General features: G+C 45.1%; 1 protein-coding gene and 1 long non-coding RNA gene across 5 annotated transcripts in view; one reads left to right on the forward strand and one right to left on the reverse strand.

Annotated features, from left to right (window-relative positions):
* Positions 1-13,081, reverse strand: part of MICU2 (mitochondrial calcium uptake 2) — a 114,137-nt gene extending 101,056 nt beyond the window's left edge. For 2 of the 3 annotated variants that reach the window (XM_059684212.1, XM_059684210.1), the window contains exon 1: positions 12,859-13,080. In XM_059684212.1, the coding sequence (XP_059540195.1) occupies positions 12,859-13,044 (186 nt within the window). In that variant the 5' untranslated portion in view covers positions 13,045-13,080. Of the gene's footprint in view, positions 1-12,858 lie in introns of all 3 variants that reach the window. The other variant, XM_059684211.1, reaches the window with a different exon arrangement.
* A 62-nt stretch (positions 13,082-13,143) lies between these two features.
* The window catches only part of LOC132228212 (uncharacterized), a 48,470-nt gene continuing 44,671 nt past the window's right edge, over positions 13,144-16,942 (forward strand). For both annotated transcript variants that reach the window (XR_009451305.1, XR_009451306.1), the window contains exons 1-2: positions 13,144-13,596; positions 15,077-15,234. This is a non-coding gene — a long non-coding RNA (uncharacterized LOC132228212). The remainder of the gene's footprint in view (positions 13,597-15,076; positions 15,235-16,942) is intronic.

Here is a 16,942-nt window from a genome sequence, read left to right on the forward strand (position 1 = left end):
GACAGCTCTGCCGGAGGCCTCAGGCCTGGTCAAGGGGTCGATCTGGTGATTGGTGATCGGAGGGTGATGAGGGTCAACTCCTCTGGCTGAGGCATCCGGTCTGGGCAGGGGGCTGGGGGTCCCCTGCCAGGCCTGATGCCTGGGACAGAGGCATCAGGCCTGGGTGGGGGGCGGAGCCGGGGATTGGAGGGATATGATGGTCCCCTTGCCCAGGCCTGAAGCCTGGGTCAGAGGCGTCAGGCTTGGGTGGGGGGTGGAGCAAGCGATCAGAGTGAGATGGGGGTCCCCTGCCCAGGCATGATTCCTGGGCCAGAGGCCTCAGGCCTGGGCGGGGGTCAGAGCCAGTGATCGGGGGGAGATGGGGGTCCCCTGTCCAAGCCTGACACCTCTGGCGGAGGCGTCAGGCCTGGGCAAGGGGCCGATCCTGCGATTGGAGGGTGATGGGGGTCTACGCCTCTGGCCGAGGCATCAGGCCTGGGCAAGGGACAGAGCCAGCAATCGGAGGGGTCTGGGAGTTCCCTGCCCAGGCCTGACGCCTGGGCCAGAGGCATCAGGCCTGGGCTGGGGGCAGAACCAGTGATGGGGGGAAATGAGGGTCCCCTGCCCAGGCCTGATGCCTCTGACAGAGGCGTCAGGCCTGGGCAAGGGGCCAATCCTGCGATTGGAGGGTGATGGGGGTCAACGCCTGAGGGCTCCCAGTATGTGAGAGGGGGTAGGCTGGGCTGAGGGACACTCCCCCACACACACAACCAGTGCACGAATTTCGTGCACATGGGCCCCTAGTCTATATATATAAAAGCCTACGTGACCATCTGACGGGTAGCTATGATGCACAATGACCACCAGGGGGCAGATGCTCAATGCAGGAGCTGCTGTGACTTGGCAGCTGCGGTTCTTGGGTGACACACCCGGAACCAGAGAGGAGGGAGCCCGATTCTGGGGCGCATCACACAAGAACCGCTCTCTCGCAATTCAGGACCCCTCGGGGGATGTCAGAGAGCTGGTTTTGGCCCCATCCCCACAGGCCAGGCTGAGGGACACCACTGGTGCACGAATCCATGCACCGGGCCTTTAGTGACATATAATAAGAAACACATAAGGTACAGAGTTTGTAGTACATAACACATAAACCATACCTTATACATGTAGATAAAATTAAAATTTTGTAAGGTCATATTTCTTAATAGAAATCACAACTTTTATTCCACACACCACACATTAGTGGAACTTTCATAGATGTCAATAAAAATTTTCTGTATAGACCATGCTGTACTTAACAGGGTTCATTAAGTATTATTTCTATATTAAAATTACTTAGAATCTGAAACATTTAAGTCTTATTTATGGAAAGCAGGTTATTAAGAGAATGTATTTGCTATTGGTTTACCAAATATTTACCAGTTTTTACACTATAAATTTTCAGTTCATATACTGCTATTAAATGTGGCTCAGGATATGTTTATGAAATGTTGTAACTCATAAAACTCCAAAATTCAGAGGAACAAAGGCATTAATTTATATACATTTTCAACTAGGACATATGTTTTATACAACAGCAAATTTTTACTTGAGTTTAGCTGAAAACACAGTTGCAAACAAATATAACTACAAAAGAACAGGCTAAAATATGCTTCTGCTTTTATATTACAACTAGAGGCCCAGTGCACAAAAATTTGTGCACTCGGGGGGGAGGGGCAGGTCCCTCAGCCCGGCCTGTGCCCTCTCGCAGTCTGGGACCCCTCGGGAGATAACGACCTGCTGGCTTAGGCCTGCTCCCGGGTGGCAGAGGACAGGCCCAATCCCTAGGTGCAGCCCCTGGTCGGGCTCAGAGCAGGGCCGATTGGGGAGTTGGGGCGCCGCCCCCTGTCATGCACAGAGCAGGGTGGATCGGGAGGTTGCGATGCCACCCTCAGTCACGCTCAGGGTAGGGCCGATTGGTGGGTTGGGGCACTGTCCCGTCACACTCAAGGCAGGGTCGATGGGGAGGTTGCGGCGCCACCCCGTCACGCACAGAGCAGGGCCAATCCGGGTGTTGGGGTGCTGCCCCGTCATGCACAGAGCAGGGCCCATCAGGGGGGTTGGGGCTCCGTACCCTGCCACGCACAGAGAAGGGCCCATCAGGGGGTTGGGGAGCTCCCCTGTCACGCACAGAGCAGGGCCGATCAGAGGGTTGAGGAGCTCCCCCCGTCACTCACAGAGTAGGGCCGATAGGGGAGTTGGGGCACCGCCCCCTGTCACACACAGAGCAGGGTGGATCAGGGGGTTTGGTCGCCGCACCCTGTCACACTCAGGGCAGGGCCGATGGGGAGGTTATGGCTCTACGCCATCACACACAGAGCAGGGCCCGTAGAGGGGGGGTTGGGGCGCCGCCCTCTATCACCCACAGAGCAGGGCCGATCAGGGTGTTGGGGCACCACCACTCTCACACTCAGGGCAGGGCCGATGGGGAGGTTATGGCTCTACCCCGTCACACACAGAGCAGGGCCTGTGGGGGGGGGGTGTTGGGGCGCCGCACCCTGTCACACACAGAGCAGGGTTGATCAGGGGGTTTGGGCGCTGCCCCGTCACGCTGATCCCGGTGCCGGTGCCAGGAGGCCTCTCAGCTCCGCTGATCCCAGTGCTGGGAGGCCTCGCGGCTCCGCTTATCCTGGTGCTGGGAGGCATATTACCCTTTTACTATATAGGATAGAGGCCTGGTGCATGGGTGGGGCTGGCTGGTTTGCCCTGAAGGGTGTCCTGGATCAGGGTGGGGGTCCCCACTGGAGTGCCTGGCCAGCCTGGGTGAGGGGATGATAGCTGTTTGCAGCTGGTCACACACCCTTCAGGGTGGGGGTCCCCACTGGGGTGCCTGGCCAGTCTGGGTGAGGGGCTGAGGGCTGTTTTCAGGCTGGCGAGTGACTGAAGCTCCCAACTGCTCCTTTTTTCTTTTTTTTTTTTTAAATTCTGGGCCAGCTTTAGCGCTGGCTCCAGCTCTGAGGCCTCTGCTGCTGAAAGCAGGTATCTGGTTTGTCTGGGTTCTATAATCGAAACACTGTATCAACTCCAGCTCTGAGATCCCGGCGGGCTGAAAGCAGGTTTCTGGGGTTTTGTTTAGCTTCTATATTTGTAACAATGTTCCAAACTGCAAGCTCAGAGGCCGGCAAGGCAGGCGGGGAATGTTGGTTTCCTCCATCACTGAAGCAAGCAAGCCTCATGTTAGCTTCAAGCTGCCTGGCTGCTGGCTGCCATTTTGGCTGGCAGTTAATTTGCATATCTCGCTGATTAGCCAATGGGAAGGGTAGCGGATGTACGCCAATTACCATGTTTCTCTTTTATTAGATAGGACTAGAGGCCTGGTGCAAGGATTCGTGCACATTGAAAGGAAATTAATTTAGAAGGTGGCTGGTGGGGTGGAACTGGATGAGATGGGCTGGACATGCCCTGGAGCCAACCTCCCATGGTCTCTCCCTAGTCGGCTACAACTGGGGCAGCGCCAGGGCTTGAAGGGCGTATGCGGAGTGAGCGGGGTCCCTCTGGCAGGGGCTCCCTCGGCCTGGCCTGTGGGGATTAGGCCAAACCCGGCAGTCCAACATCCTGCAAGGGGTCCTGGAGTGTGAGAAGGCACTCTGAAAAGGTGCTGTGGCTCAGCAGCTCCTGCATTGAGCTTCTGGCCCCTGATGGTTATTGTGCATCATAGCTACCGGTTGGTCAGCTGATCGCTTACGCTTTTATATATACAGATTTGTTTTTCTTTCTTTCTTGTCTCCCCTCATCCCCCCAGACTGACAGTAGCATATATATGTACTGTACTTCTATTATCAAGGAAGGAAAAAGAAAGACAGCCTCTCATTCATGCAGGACAAATAGCTATGCCCAAAGCACAAATTACACCTAATTACAGGGTACAATTTTGTCATCTTTCTTTTTATAATCTAGCCATTTACACACTTTGATTTTTGACTTCCATTTGGGTTTATTAACATTAAAGCTTTGTCATCACTTATCTTTTTGAAGGCATTTTACCTGGGGCAATAATGTAAAAAAAAAAAAGATTTTGCATTCTTGCTTTACTGTTGCAGGAGAGATTTAGTCTTCATTAGGTTTACAACATTTCCCAGTTATTAAACTTGTGTATATAACTGTAAAGTTTACTGCCCTTGGCATACCAGTTTTAAATGTACTGTCATGAAACCCAATGCACTGCACACAAATATACCCTGATCGAAGTACACACCCACACATTCTAGTTTAACCTCTGTTAATGTCTTATTAGTATCTTTTCCCCCTTTTCACAAAAGTAATCACCACAACTTGAATAAAAGCAATGCCAATTTTACTATATGAATTGATTTTTTTCGGAAAATACATTTTTATTGCTTTCAGAGAGAAAAAGAGAAACATCAATGATGAGAGAGAATCATCGATCAGCTGCCTCCCGCACATCCCCCACTGGGGATTGAGCCCACAACCCAGGCACGTGCCCTGGCTGGGAATTGAACCGTGACCTCCTGGTTCATAGCTTGGTGCTCAACCACTGAGCCACACCAGCTAGGCTGTTGAATTGCTTAGAGCTCCTATTACAGCAAATTGAAATAGCTCCATCTTATTAATTACATTATTTGAGTTTTTAGAACATTCATTCCTATGTGATAGAAAAAGAGAGTCCTACATCAAATGAAACTTATAAATTCACCCCCCTCAGTTAATATATTTCTGTTTGATTGCTTAAACATTATGATCCACATTCCTTGATTTTATTTATTTAAAATTTGTGACAATATTTTTCCCCTTTTTAATCATTACCCAAGAACACGCTTATTGATTTTAGAGAGGGGAAGAGAGGAGAGAGAAAAACATGAATGTGAGAAAAATTGATTGGTTGCCTTTCTGTACGTGCACCAACTGGGGATTGAATCTGCAACCTAGGTATTTGCCCTGACTGGGAATTGATCCCACAATCTTTCGGTGTACATGACAATGCTCAGATCTACTGAGTCACCCTGGTCAGGGCATGACCATTTGTTTTGGTCAGGTTGTACTCATAAAATAGAAAATGAATTCAAATATGAATTTAAATAATATCAAAGAAACAAGACAGGGATGACCACTTTCACCACTCCTGTTCCCCATAGTACTGGAAGTGCTAGCCATAGAGATCAGACAAGAAGAAGAAACAAAAGGCATCCTAATTGGAAAAGAATAAATAAAATTATGATTATTTGCAAATGACATGATATTGTATATAGAAAACCATTAAGACTCCATCAAAAAACTAACAGATTTAATAAATGAATTCAGCAATGTAGCAGGATACAAAATTAACACCCAGAAAGCTATGACATTTTAAAAATATATATATTTTATTGATTTTTTTACAGAGAGGAAGGGAGAGGGGATAGAGAGTTAGAAACATCGATGAGAGAGAACATCGATCAACTGCCTCCTGCACACTCCCTACTGGGAATGTGCCCACAACCAAGGTACATGCCCTTGACTGGAATCGAACCTGGGCCCCCTGAGTCCGCAGGCTGACGCTCTATCCACTGAGCCAAACCGGTTAGGGCGCTATGGCTTTTTTATACACCAATAATGAGCTCACAGGAAGAGAAACTAAAGAACAATCCCATTTACCATTTCAACAACAAAAAATTAAGATACCTAGGAATAAACTTAACTAAGGAGGTAAAAGACTTGTACTCAGAAAACTACACAACGTTGAAAAAAGAGACAGAAGAAGATATAAACAAGTGGAAGAATATAACATGTTCATGGATTGGTAGAATCAACATCATTAAAATGTCCATACTACCCAAAGCAATCTATAGATTCAATGCAATCCCCATTAAAATGCCAACGGCATACTTCACAGACCTAGAAAAAACTCTCCAAAAATTCACATGGAATAAAAAAGACCCTGAATAGCCACAGCAATCCTGAGAAAGAAGAACAATGTTGGAGGGATCACAATACCAGATATCAAGTTATATTACAAAGCTACTGTTCTCAAACTACCAAGTATTGGCACAAGAACAGACGCATAAACCAATGGAACAGAACAGAGAACCCAGAAATCGACCCAAGCCATTATGCTCAATTAATATTTGACAAAGGAGGCAGGAGCATTCAATGGAGTTAAGATAGTCTCTTCAATAAATGGTGTTGGGAAAATTGGACAGATACTTGCAAAAAAATGAAACTAGATCACCAACTTACACCATAAACAAACAAACACCTCCCCCCCAAATGGATAAGACTTAAATGTACGACGGGGAACCATAAAAATCTTGGAGGAATCCATAGGCAGCAAAATATCAGACATATCTCATAGCAGTATCTTTACCAATACATCTCCTAGGACAGAGGAAACTAAGGAAAAATAAACAAATGGGACTACATCAAAATAAAAAGCGTCTGTATAGCAAAAGAAACGAACAAAACAATAAGAGAGGCCACTGAATGGGAGAACATATTTTCCAATGCTCTCTCAGATAAGGGTTTAATCTCCAAAATTTATAGGGAATTCATACATCTTAACAAAAGGAAGATAAACAATCCAATAAAAAAATGGGCAAAGGACCTAAATAGACACTTTTTGAAAGAAGATATACAGAAGGTCAAGAGACATATAAAAAACATGCTCAAAATCACTAATCATGGGAGAGATGCAAATCAAAAGAACAATGAGGTACCATCTCACACCTGTCAGAATGGCTATCATCAACAAATCAACAAACAACAAGTGCTGGCGAGGATGTGGAGAAAAAGGAACCCTCGTGCATTGCTGGTGGGAATGCAGACTGGTGCAGCCACTGTGGAAAACAGTATGGAGTTTCCTCAAATAAATTAAAAATGGAACTCCCATTTGACCCAATAATCCCACTTCTAGGAATATATCCCAAGAAATCAGAAACACCAATCAGAAAGAATATATGCACCCCTATGTTCACAATAGTGCAATTTACAATAGTTAAGATTTGTTAACAGCCTAAGTGCCTATCAGCAGATGAGTGGATTAAAAAACTGTAGTACCTCTACACAATGAAATACTATGCTGCTTAAAAAAAAGAAAGAACTCTTACAATTTGCAACAGCATGGATGGACCTGGAGAGCATTACGCTAAGTGAAATAAGCCGTCTAAGAAAGATAAGTATCACATGATCTCACTTATTTGTTGAGTATAATGAACAACATAAACTGATGAACAAAAATAGATCCAGAGACACAGAAGCATGGAACAGACTGTCAAACCTCAGAGGGAGGGCAGGGGAATGCGAGAGGAGGGGGATAAAAGATCAAGCAAAGGACTTGTTTGCATGCATGTAAGTATAACCAGAGGACACAGACAGGGGGATGAAGGCTTGTGCTGGGGGTAGGATTGGGTGGGGAGAGGTTAATGGGAGAAAAAGGAGACATATGTACTACTCTTTGTAATATTTTAAGTAATACAAAAAAAAACAAACACAAGAAATGACAGAAAACTTCCCCTACCTGGTGAAAGAAATAGACTTATAAGTCCAGGAAGCACAGAGAACCCCAAACAAGAGGAACCCAAAGACGCCCACACCAAGAGACATCATAATTAAAATGCCAAGGGCAAAAGACAAAGAGAGAACCTTAAAAGCAGCAAGAGAAAAACAGTTCATGACTCACAAGAAAGTACCCATATGACTGTCAGCTGATTTTTCGACAGAAACTATTGAGACCAGAAGGGAGTGGCAAGAAATATTCAAAGTGATAAATAGCAAGAACCTACAACCAAGATTACTACACCCAGCAAAGGTATCATTTAGAGTTGAAGGTCAGATAAAAAGCTTCACAGATAAGAAAAAGCTAAAGGAGTTCATCACCACCAAACTAGTATTATAAGAAATGCTGAGGGGTATTCTTTAAGAAGAGGAAGAAGAAGAAAAAAATAAAATTTATAAACAACAAATACTTAGCTATTAACAAGTGAATCTAAAAATCAAGTGAATAAAAAATCTGATTAAGAGAATAAATTGGTGAATATAATAGAATCAGGGGCATAGAAAGGGAGTGGACTGACAATTCTTGGGAGAGGGAAGGGGGTGTAGGGGGGTGCGGGAAGAGACTGGACAAAAATCTTACACCTATGGACGAGGACAGTGGGGGGAGTAAGGGCATGGGGTGGGGTGGAACGAGGTGGAGGGGAGCTATGGGGGAAAAAAGAGGAACAACTGTAATAATCTGAACAATAAAGATTTATTAAAAAAAAAAACACAAAAAAAGAAAAAAACTCCCACAGCATTAAACACCACAGCAAAAAACCCCACAGCATTGTCTCCCTAGCTGCTTTCCAGGTACCCTCTTCCCTCTTTCCCTTTATTTGTTTGACATTTCAGATTATCAATGACCATATCCTAGGCAAGTTACCCGTCATTTTGTTACTATGCTGAAAGCTTTCCCCTGAGATTGATCAACAAACCAACCAAAAACCAACCATCCAACCAACCATTGTCTGCAGCCCTTTTTTTTCCTCTTCCTCCTTTGGCAAGGGTTTAGAAGAATGGGCACAGCTTTTGGAACACTGGTTACATACGGAAATCTAGTATCACATAAACTTGATAGGCAGGAATTGAAACATTTTGAATAAAACAAGAATCCATGAGTCCAAATAGATATAAATGAATGAACAGTAGAGAAGAGTAAACTCCACAATGCCTCAAAATACCACCCTCCAAAATACTTATTAGCTAGACGCCCATTGCACGAATTTGTGCACGAGCGTGGTCCCTTGGTCTGGCCGGTGATCAGGCCGATGGGGGTGCCGGCCTGCCAGGGTGAGGGACTGTGGGAGGTTGGCTGGCCAGCCACCATGCCCCCCCCCTACCCCCATCAGGAGGGAGGGACTGTGGAAGGTTGGCCCTAGCAGCAAGCTAACCAACGGCCAGTTCCGCGAGGAATCGGGCTCCCTCCTCCCTCCTGTCTCCGTCCGAGGTGTGGGTGAACCAGATTCGGGGCTGTCAGGGCCCCAGCAGCAAGGTCTGGGTGAGTGTGCATCAGCTACCAGCAGGTTGGCTGGTTGTTCTGGTCTTTTGGTTGCTTAAGCTTTTATATGTATAGACTAGGGGCCCGGTGCACGAAATTCGTGCACTGGGTGTGGGGCGGGGGCCTGCCCCCTCTCACATACTGGGAACCCTCAGGCGTTGACCCCCATCACCCTCCAATCGCAGGATCGGCCCCTTGCCCAGGCCTGACGACTCTGACAGAGGCGTCAGGCCTGGGCAGGGGACCCTCATTTCCCCCCATCACTGGTTCTGCCCCCAGCCCAGGCCTGATGCCTCTGGCCTAGGTGTCTGGCCCGGGCAGCGGGGACCTGCAGTGGCAGCAGGGGGCGCCGCGATCACACGGGCTCCGCCCCTGCCCCTGCAGGATGCCTCTGGCTGAGGCGTTCGGCCCGGGCAGTGGGGACCCACAGCTGCAGCGGCCCCGCGATCATGGGCTCCGCTTTAGGCCCAGGCAAGGGACTCCTAGCTCCTGGGACTGCCAGCTTCGACCGTGCCCAGCTCCCATCGCTGGCTCCACCCCTACTTCCTGCTATCACTGGCCAGGGTGGAAAAGGCGCCTGATTCTCCGATCATGGCTGGGGGGCAGCTCTTAGCTCCCCCCTGGGTTTCCGATCACTGTCAGTGGCAGGGGGCTTCTTCCTGCTTTCCCTTTCGCCTCCCTGCATTGTGCCTACATATGCAAATTAACCGCCATCTTGTTGGCAGTTAACTGCCAACTAGATTGGCAGTTAATTTGCATATAGCCCTGATTAGCCAATGAAAAGGGTATCGTCGTATGCCAATTACCATTTTTCTCTTTTATTAGTGTAGATGAGTATAAAATATACACTAACTTTACAGTTAAGAAACCTGGCAGATACCTAATCTTACTTAACTATAAAAGTTAATATCATCAGTAGAAATCTGCATCATGTGCCTCCTAACATCATGCACTTAAAAAAACACAGCACGGTTTAGTGTTATTCCTAACAAAAAAAGCCTAAATCGTGAGGCAGCATCAACCAAATCTAAATTAGGAAACATTCTGCAAAGTAATAAACCACTACTCACATATCAGTGAAAATGCTTTGGAACTGTAAACATGCATATGAACACAGATGGATTGAAGCTTGGAGGAAAGGCACACTAATTATAAACTGAATATAGCCACTTTAAACACAGCTCTGGCTTGGCACTCCATTCTTTTATATTCGTGATATAGTAATATATGTAATTGTTTATGCATTAAATAACCATATGGTGGCAGGTTTAAAAAATACAGGTACCCTAATTTCAAAGAAGTGATACTGAGAAATCTGTAACAATTATAATGGAAAATACCTGAGATTTCTATTGATGCAAAGTCGGTTACTATTAATACATTAGTAATTGAAGAAAATGTTAAATATAGGTCGATGAAAACAAAATGTAATCTTTTTCTAAGTTGATAGACTCCCTGGAGTCCATGAAGGATAAGTACTCCTAAAATAGTTCCCTTCTGTCCTCAGATAAACATTTTTGTCATATGGCTTAAGGGGCACTTCATGATCTGCCTGCCTGCCACCACTTAACCCGTCCTAAACCTCATATTTTACAGCTCATGTTCTATGGAGTGAAATCCTTACCTTTAGATTTCTGCAAAGCTAATGACTGCAATATTCTTCCCACACTTTTTGCCTGGCAGACTCCCAATCATCTACAGGTGTCAGTTCACATTGCTCTAGGAAACCAAGACTGTGTTGAATGCACTTCCACTGGGCTCCCATTGTCTCACTTACTACCTTATCACAGCATACTGTGTGAAAATTGTCCTCCCCAGAAAGTGGAAGCCTCAAATTCCCATTCTTTGCATGCTGCCTAGCACAGAGTAGGTACTTCAGTAATTGTGGAAGAAATAAAAAAGAAAATTCCAATTTATTTGCTGTTTCATGACTTTGAATTCTACTATTAAGTCCTGATTGATCCTCATAAATGCAAGCTGTTGGTCACAATGGGATCAAGAAAAGTGTAGAATCTGATGAATATAAAACTACAATTTTTATTGGGAAAATCACTTAGTGTGATGATTGAAAACGAAGGACATTACCACTATTATTATAAATCCATATCAGGAAGATTTTATCACCTTGCAATACTAAGTAAAATAACTATACTAATATATAAAATAAAATTATACCAAGAGATGGTACACATCTATGTTAGTAATTCTCAACTATGCACATGCTGGTGGTAGCTGTGGAGGGGGAACTGCAAGCCCCTCCTTGGAAAGTGTTATCAGAATTGATGAGATGGAGGGAGAGTTTTCAAACTACAGGCTTCTCAATCCCTGTTTTATTCAACCACTGCTGTTGAGAGGAATGTGTAGTCACCTTCAAGTTGACCGTGGTGGTAAAGAATGTGTCGATAGACTGTAAAAAAAACTGATAATCAAATGTTTTCTGTATTCCTTTAACTAGGCTGAAGGGAGGGAGCTAGGAAGAATTCAAAATACTGGTGTAGTTTTTAGTGTCATGTCAGGAATTGAAAACACAGACAGGTTAGAAATGGGCCAGAAAAAAATCAATGAGATAGATGAACTGAAATCTCTCTACAAATTGCTTGTTCTGGGGCCAGGGGTGAATCCACTTTGGCTGGAAGGTGTGTCTGGTAGTGACAGGTCAGAGTGTGACTAGAGGGCTCTGAATGACAAAATTTAAAAATGTGGACTTTATCCTAGGTAGATCAAGGCACTAGGATTTCCGTTGGGAAGGTTAACCAAAGCATCTTAAGATGAATTAAGGGGTTGAGAATACACAAGTAGAGAAACCAATGATGAATAAACTGCTTGACACAGATTAACAAAAATGCCATAAAACACTAAAAGATAGATCCTGCTACCTGTGATCAGAAGTGGTATAAGGATGCAGGACAGTTAGTTCTTGAATGTTTTCTCTACGTGACATCTTCATTTATTAAAAGATGTTATTTGTCAATAATTTTAACTCACATGGCCTGCTTTCCTCTTTTTTGTTGTATCAAACTGTTCTTGGTGTTTTTCATGAGAAAAGCTAATGTAACTCTAACAAACGAACAGAAAAAGAATACTTTTAATATTCAAAAAAAGTCCACACAGGCGTGGTGAGGGCCTGGGGCGAGGGTGGGGGAGTGGGCTGAAGGTGTCGATGGGGGGAAAAAGGGGGACATATGTAATACTTTCAACAATAAAGACTAAAAAAAAAAAAAAGGAATATAATAGGCATACAATAAACACATTTTAAAGTGAAAAAAATCCACACAAAAATATATTAAGATGCCCGTAAAGTATTTAAGTAGTTTTTCAAATGTTTACGTAGACATTTCATATTACGCTAGGGAATTTGACCTTTAACACATGGAGGTTTTTAGAAGAAATGCCTTTTACTTAGTGCTCATACTCTACTGAAGCATTAAGGTTTACGATCATGTAATACAGTTGATCATAAAATCTGGAAATTATCAGCCGGTTAATTTTTACGGTTGACATTTTTACGATAAAATGAAAATCATCTATTAGATAACTTCACCAAAGAAGCAGTCGTACAAGCTTAGGTACGCCCGGATGAGGGTAACTGGACAAAACGACCTGCGGATCTGCGAACCACTACGCTGACCAGGGAGGGAGGAAGGAGGGGGCGCCTCGCAGAGACAAATTCAGTGCTGCATTAAGACACGCCCTCTGTCATCACCACCAATTTTGTGTTATTGAGGTTTGTCCGTGAAGTTGGGCACGGCGGGGCTCTTACTCAATCCTGTCGGGTCTTCCGCCGCGCTGCCCGAACCTTACCCCACCCCTACGGTCCCAGGCCGGGCGTCGGAGGAGCTCGGTGGCGGCCGGCGCAAAGGGCCCTTCCCTACCTGCGCTAGGACAGAGTATCGGCCCTGTGGCGCGGCCACATTCACGAGGCCGTGGTACCACGCCACTCCCACTCCTGCCAGCGCGACGCCGGCTAGTGACGCCGCCACGGGTCCGGCAGCCACTCCGCGCCGCAGCCTTTCGCCCCAGGCCACCAGTCGAGCGCCCCGCACTGCCGCTGCCGCCATATTTGCGGAAGCATCCGCGCCCCTTCACACGAGAACTCTTGCACCCGTTGGCCTCGCGAGATCCGCGGCCTCCGCCCCGCCTCTTGCGCCTGCGCCGTGGGTGCACTGCGTAGGATTTGGGGCGGTGGAAAGGCATACCTTCTGCTGCCGGCCGGCTGGGTGGAACTGGAGAAACACCGAACAGCCTGAAAGGCCCCCAGTCCGAGGCTAGACGGAGTCATGTGGTGGAAGAAGTGCCCCCTGTCCGTGAGCAAGCATGTCACCTGTTGGCCATTGCGGGGTCGTTGGCTCCGCCCTGCACAGGAAGCGGCACAATTATCTAATGATAATTGAGAGCCGCCCTGCAGATTGCCTCCTACAGAACGCGTCCTGTGAACCTACATCTGAAGGGGCTGGGACGCGGAGCCCAATACGCTGCAGATTCCTGAGAACTACATTTGCTCCTCATGCCACAAGCCTACCCTGTATCAACAGCTGTCCTGTTATTCAGAAGTCTGCGGATACTTTCGCACATGCTGTTTCAAATACCATGAATTAGCTGACCCGCCTCTAGTAAGCAACCTTGGTATAAAGAATTGTTTCTACTTGGCTTATTTAAGCAGCTAAGTAATCTTGCTTAAATTTAATTTTTAAATTGTGGTAAAATATACATAACATAGATTTACCATCTTAACCAATTTTATGTCTACAGTTCAGTGGCATTGAGTACATTCACACGGGTGTCCAACCATTACACCATCCATATCCAGAACCTTTTACATCTTGCAAATCTGGCAAAGTTAAAAAAATTAAGTGTCCCTCCCGTCTGTTTTGTTCATCCCTCCTACGGTCATATTCTTTAAAAAATATTTTTATTTTTTAATTAAAGTTTATAATATTCAATATTAGTTTGTATTAGTTGCATGTGTACAGCATAAACAGTCGTCTATGTTACAAAGTGGTCCCCCTGATATTTCAAGTACTCACCTGGCACTGTAAATAGTTATTACAATATTATTGACTATATTCCCTATGCTGTATTTTACATCCCCTGACTATTCTGTAACTGCCAATTTGTATTTCTTAATCCTTTCACCATTTTTTCACCCAGCCCCCCAACCCCCCTCCCCTTTGGACCATCAATTTGTTCTCTGTATGTACCTATCCTCATATCCTTAACTGCTCTTTTTTTTTCTAAATCATATCCTATCCCAGATATATCACTTAGATGAAGTATCCTATATAATAAAAGCCTAATATGCTAAGTGTCCAGTCATCCGTTCAACCAATCAAAGCATAATATGCTAATGATATGCTAAGTCAGCTCAACCGCTCACTATGATGTGCACTGACCACCAGGGGGCAGATACTCTGACCGGTAGGTTAGCTTGCTGCTGGGGTCTGGCCGATCAGGACTGAGCGAGATGGGCCAGACACGCCCTGGAGCCCTCCCACGGTCCTTCCCCTACTGGCCAACCTCCCATGCCCCTCCCTGGCCCTGATCGTGCAACGGTGGGATCTCTCGGCCTGGCCTGCACCCTCTTGCAATCCGGGACCCCTCAGGGGATGTCACCCGGTTTTGGCTAGATCCTACAGGCCAGGCTGAGGGACCCCACTGATGCATGAATTTGTGTACCGGGCTTCTAGCATTCTTATAAAGGCCCAGACAGAGCCACTCTCTTTATTTCAGGCAATCACTATTTACTGAATGTTGAATTTATATTAAAAAAAAAACTTTATTGTTAGAGTATTATAGATGTATGCCCCCCCCCTTTTTTTTACCCTGTTGCCCTCCTCCACCTGAATCCTGCTCCTTCCCAAGCCTTCACCACCCTATTGTCTGTATCCATGGGTAATGCCTATATGCATATAAGTTATTTCGTTAGTCTTTTCCCACCGCCTTCTTTCCTGATGATATTTGTCAGTCTCTTCCATGTTTCCATGCTTCTGGTTCTATTTTATTCATCAGTTTATTTTGTTCTTTAGATTCCTTATTTGTTTATTTATTTATTTATTCATTCATTTTTAAAATATGTGTTGTTGTTTTTTCCAGATGGAGGAAGGGAGAGGGAAATAGAGAAACATCAATGACGAGAGAGAATCATGGATCGGTTGACACCTGTGCACCTCTGATCGAGCCTGCAACCCAGACATGTGCCCTGACTGGAAATCGAACCATGACCTCCTGGTTCATATTTTGATGCTCAACCAGTAAGCCACCCCAGCCGGGCATTCATATTTTTGATTTTTTTTTTTTCTTAAAGAAAACCCTTCAACATTTCATGTAATATTGGTTTGGTGGTGATGAATTTTGATGGTCTCATTTATTTTCTTGTCTGTAAAGTTCTTTATCTGACCTTCAATTCTAAATGATAGCTTTGCTGGGTAGAGTAATCTTGGTTGTAGGTCTTTGCTTTTCATCACTTTGAATATTTCTTGCCACTCCCTTCTGGCCTACAAAGTTTTTTTTTTTTTTAAATTAAATCTTTATTGTTCAGATTATTACATTTGTTCCTTTTTTTTTTCCCCCCATAACTCCCCTCCTCCCAGTTCCCGCCCCACCCTCCGCCCTCACTCCCCACCCACTGTCCTCATCCATAGGTGTACAATTTTTGTCCAGTCTCTTCCCACATCTCCCACACCCCTTTCCCCCCCAAGAATAGTCAGTCCATTCCCTTTCTATGTCCCTGATTCTATTATAATCAACAGTTCATTCTGTTCATCAGACTATTTATTCACTTGATTCTTAGATTCACTTGTTGATAGATGCATATTTGTTGTTCATAATTTGTATCTTTACCTTTTTCTTCCTCTTCCTCTTCTTAAAGGATACCTTTCAGCATTTCATATAATCCTGGTTTGGTGGTGATGAACTCCTTTAGCTTTTCCTTATCTGTGAAGCTCTTTATCTGACCTTCAATTCTGAATGATAGCTTTGCTGGATAAAGTAATCTTGGTTGTAGGTTCTTGGTATTCATCACTTTGAATATTTCTTGCCACTCCCTTCTGGCCTGCAAAGTTTCTGTTGAGAAATCAGCTGACAGTCGTATGGGTATTCCCTTGTAGGTAACTGAGTTTCTTTCTCTTGCTGTTTTTAAGATTCTCTCTTTATCTTTTGCTCTTGGCATTTTAATTATGATGTGTCTTGGTGTGGTCCTCTTTGGATTCCTTTTGTTTGGGGTTCTCCGCGCTTCTTGGACCTGTAAGTCCATTTCTTTCACCAGGTGGGGGAAGTTTTCTGTCATTATTTCTTCAAATAGGTTTTCAATATCTTGCTCTCTCTCATCTTCTGGCACCCCTATAATTCTGATGTTGGTACGCTTGAAGCTGTCCCAGAGGCTCCTTACACTATCCTCGCATTTTTGGATTCTTTTTTCATTTTGCTTTTCCGGTTGGATGTTTTTTGCTTCCTCGCATTTCAAATCATTGACTTGATTCTTGCGCTCCTCTGGTCTGCTGTCGGGCGTCTGTATAATATTCGTTATTTCAGTCCGTGTATGCTTAATTTCTAGTTGGTTCCCCAATATAAGATCGAGGGTCTTATTAGTTTTCGTGTAGATCTCATTAAGTTTATCGGCAGCTTCTAAACAGTTCTTGAGAGACCTTAAAAGTGTGGTTCTGAACTCTATTTCTTCCTTTGACAATTTTGTCCTGTTTCTTTGTCTCCGCATTTTGTTATGCTTCCTTGGTGCACCCCCTAGTGGTCTTTGTTCGCAGTCTTATAGATAAATCTTGATTGTTGTAGCTAATTCCAGGGAGGGTTTGACCTCCAGGCCAAGTGGCTATGAGAATCAGCTGTGTCAGCAGTGAGAGAACTTCTGTCCTCTAGGGAGGTGCTAATCTAGCCTTTGCCTGAGGCTATCCGGCAAATGCCTTTGCCTGAGGCTATCCGGCAAATGCCTCTGTGCAGGGCTTGGGC

This window comes from Myotis daubentonii, chromosome 2 (genome assembly GCF_963259705.1).
Source record: "Myotis daubentonii chromosome 2, mMyoDau2.1, whole genome shotgun sequence".
Lineage (NCBI taxonomy): Eukaryota > Metazoa > Chordata > Mammalia > Chiroptera > Vespertilionidae > Myotis > Myotis daubentonii.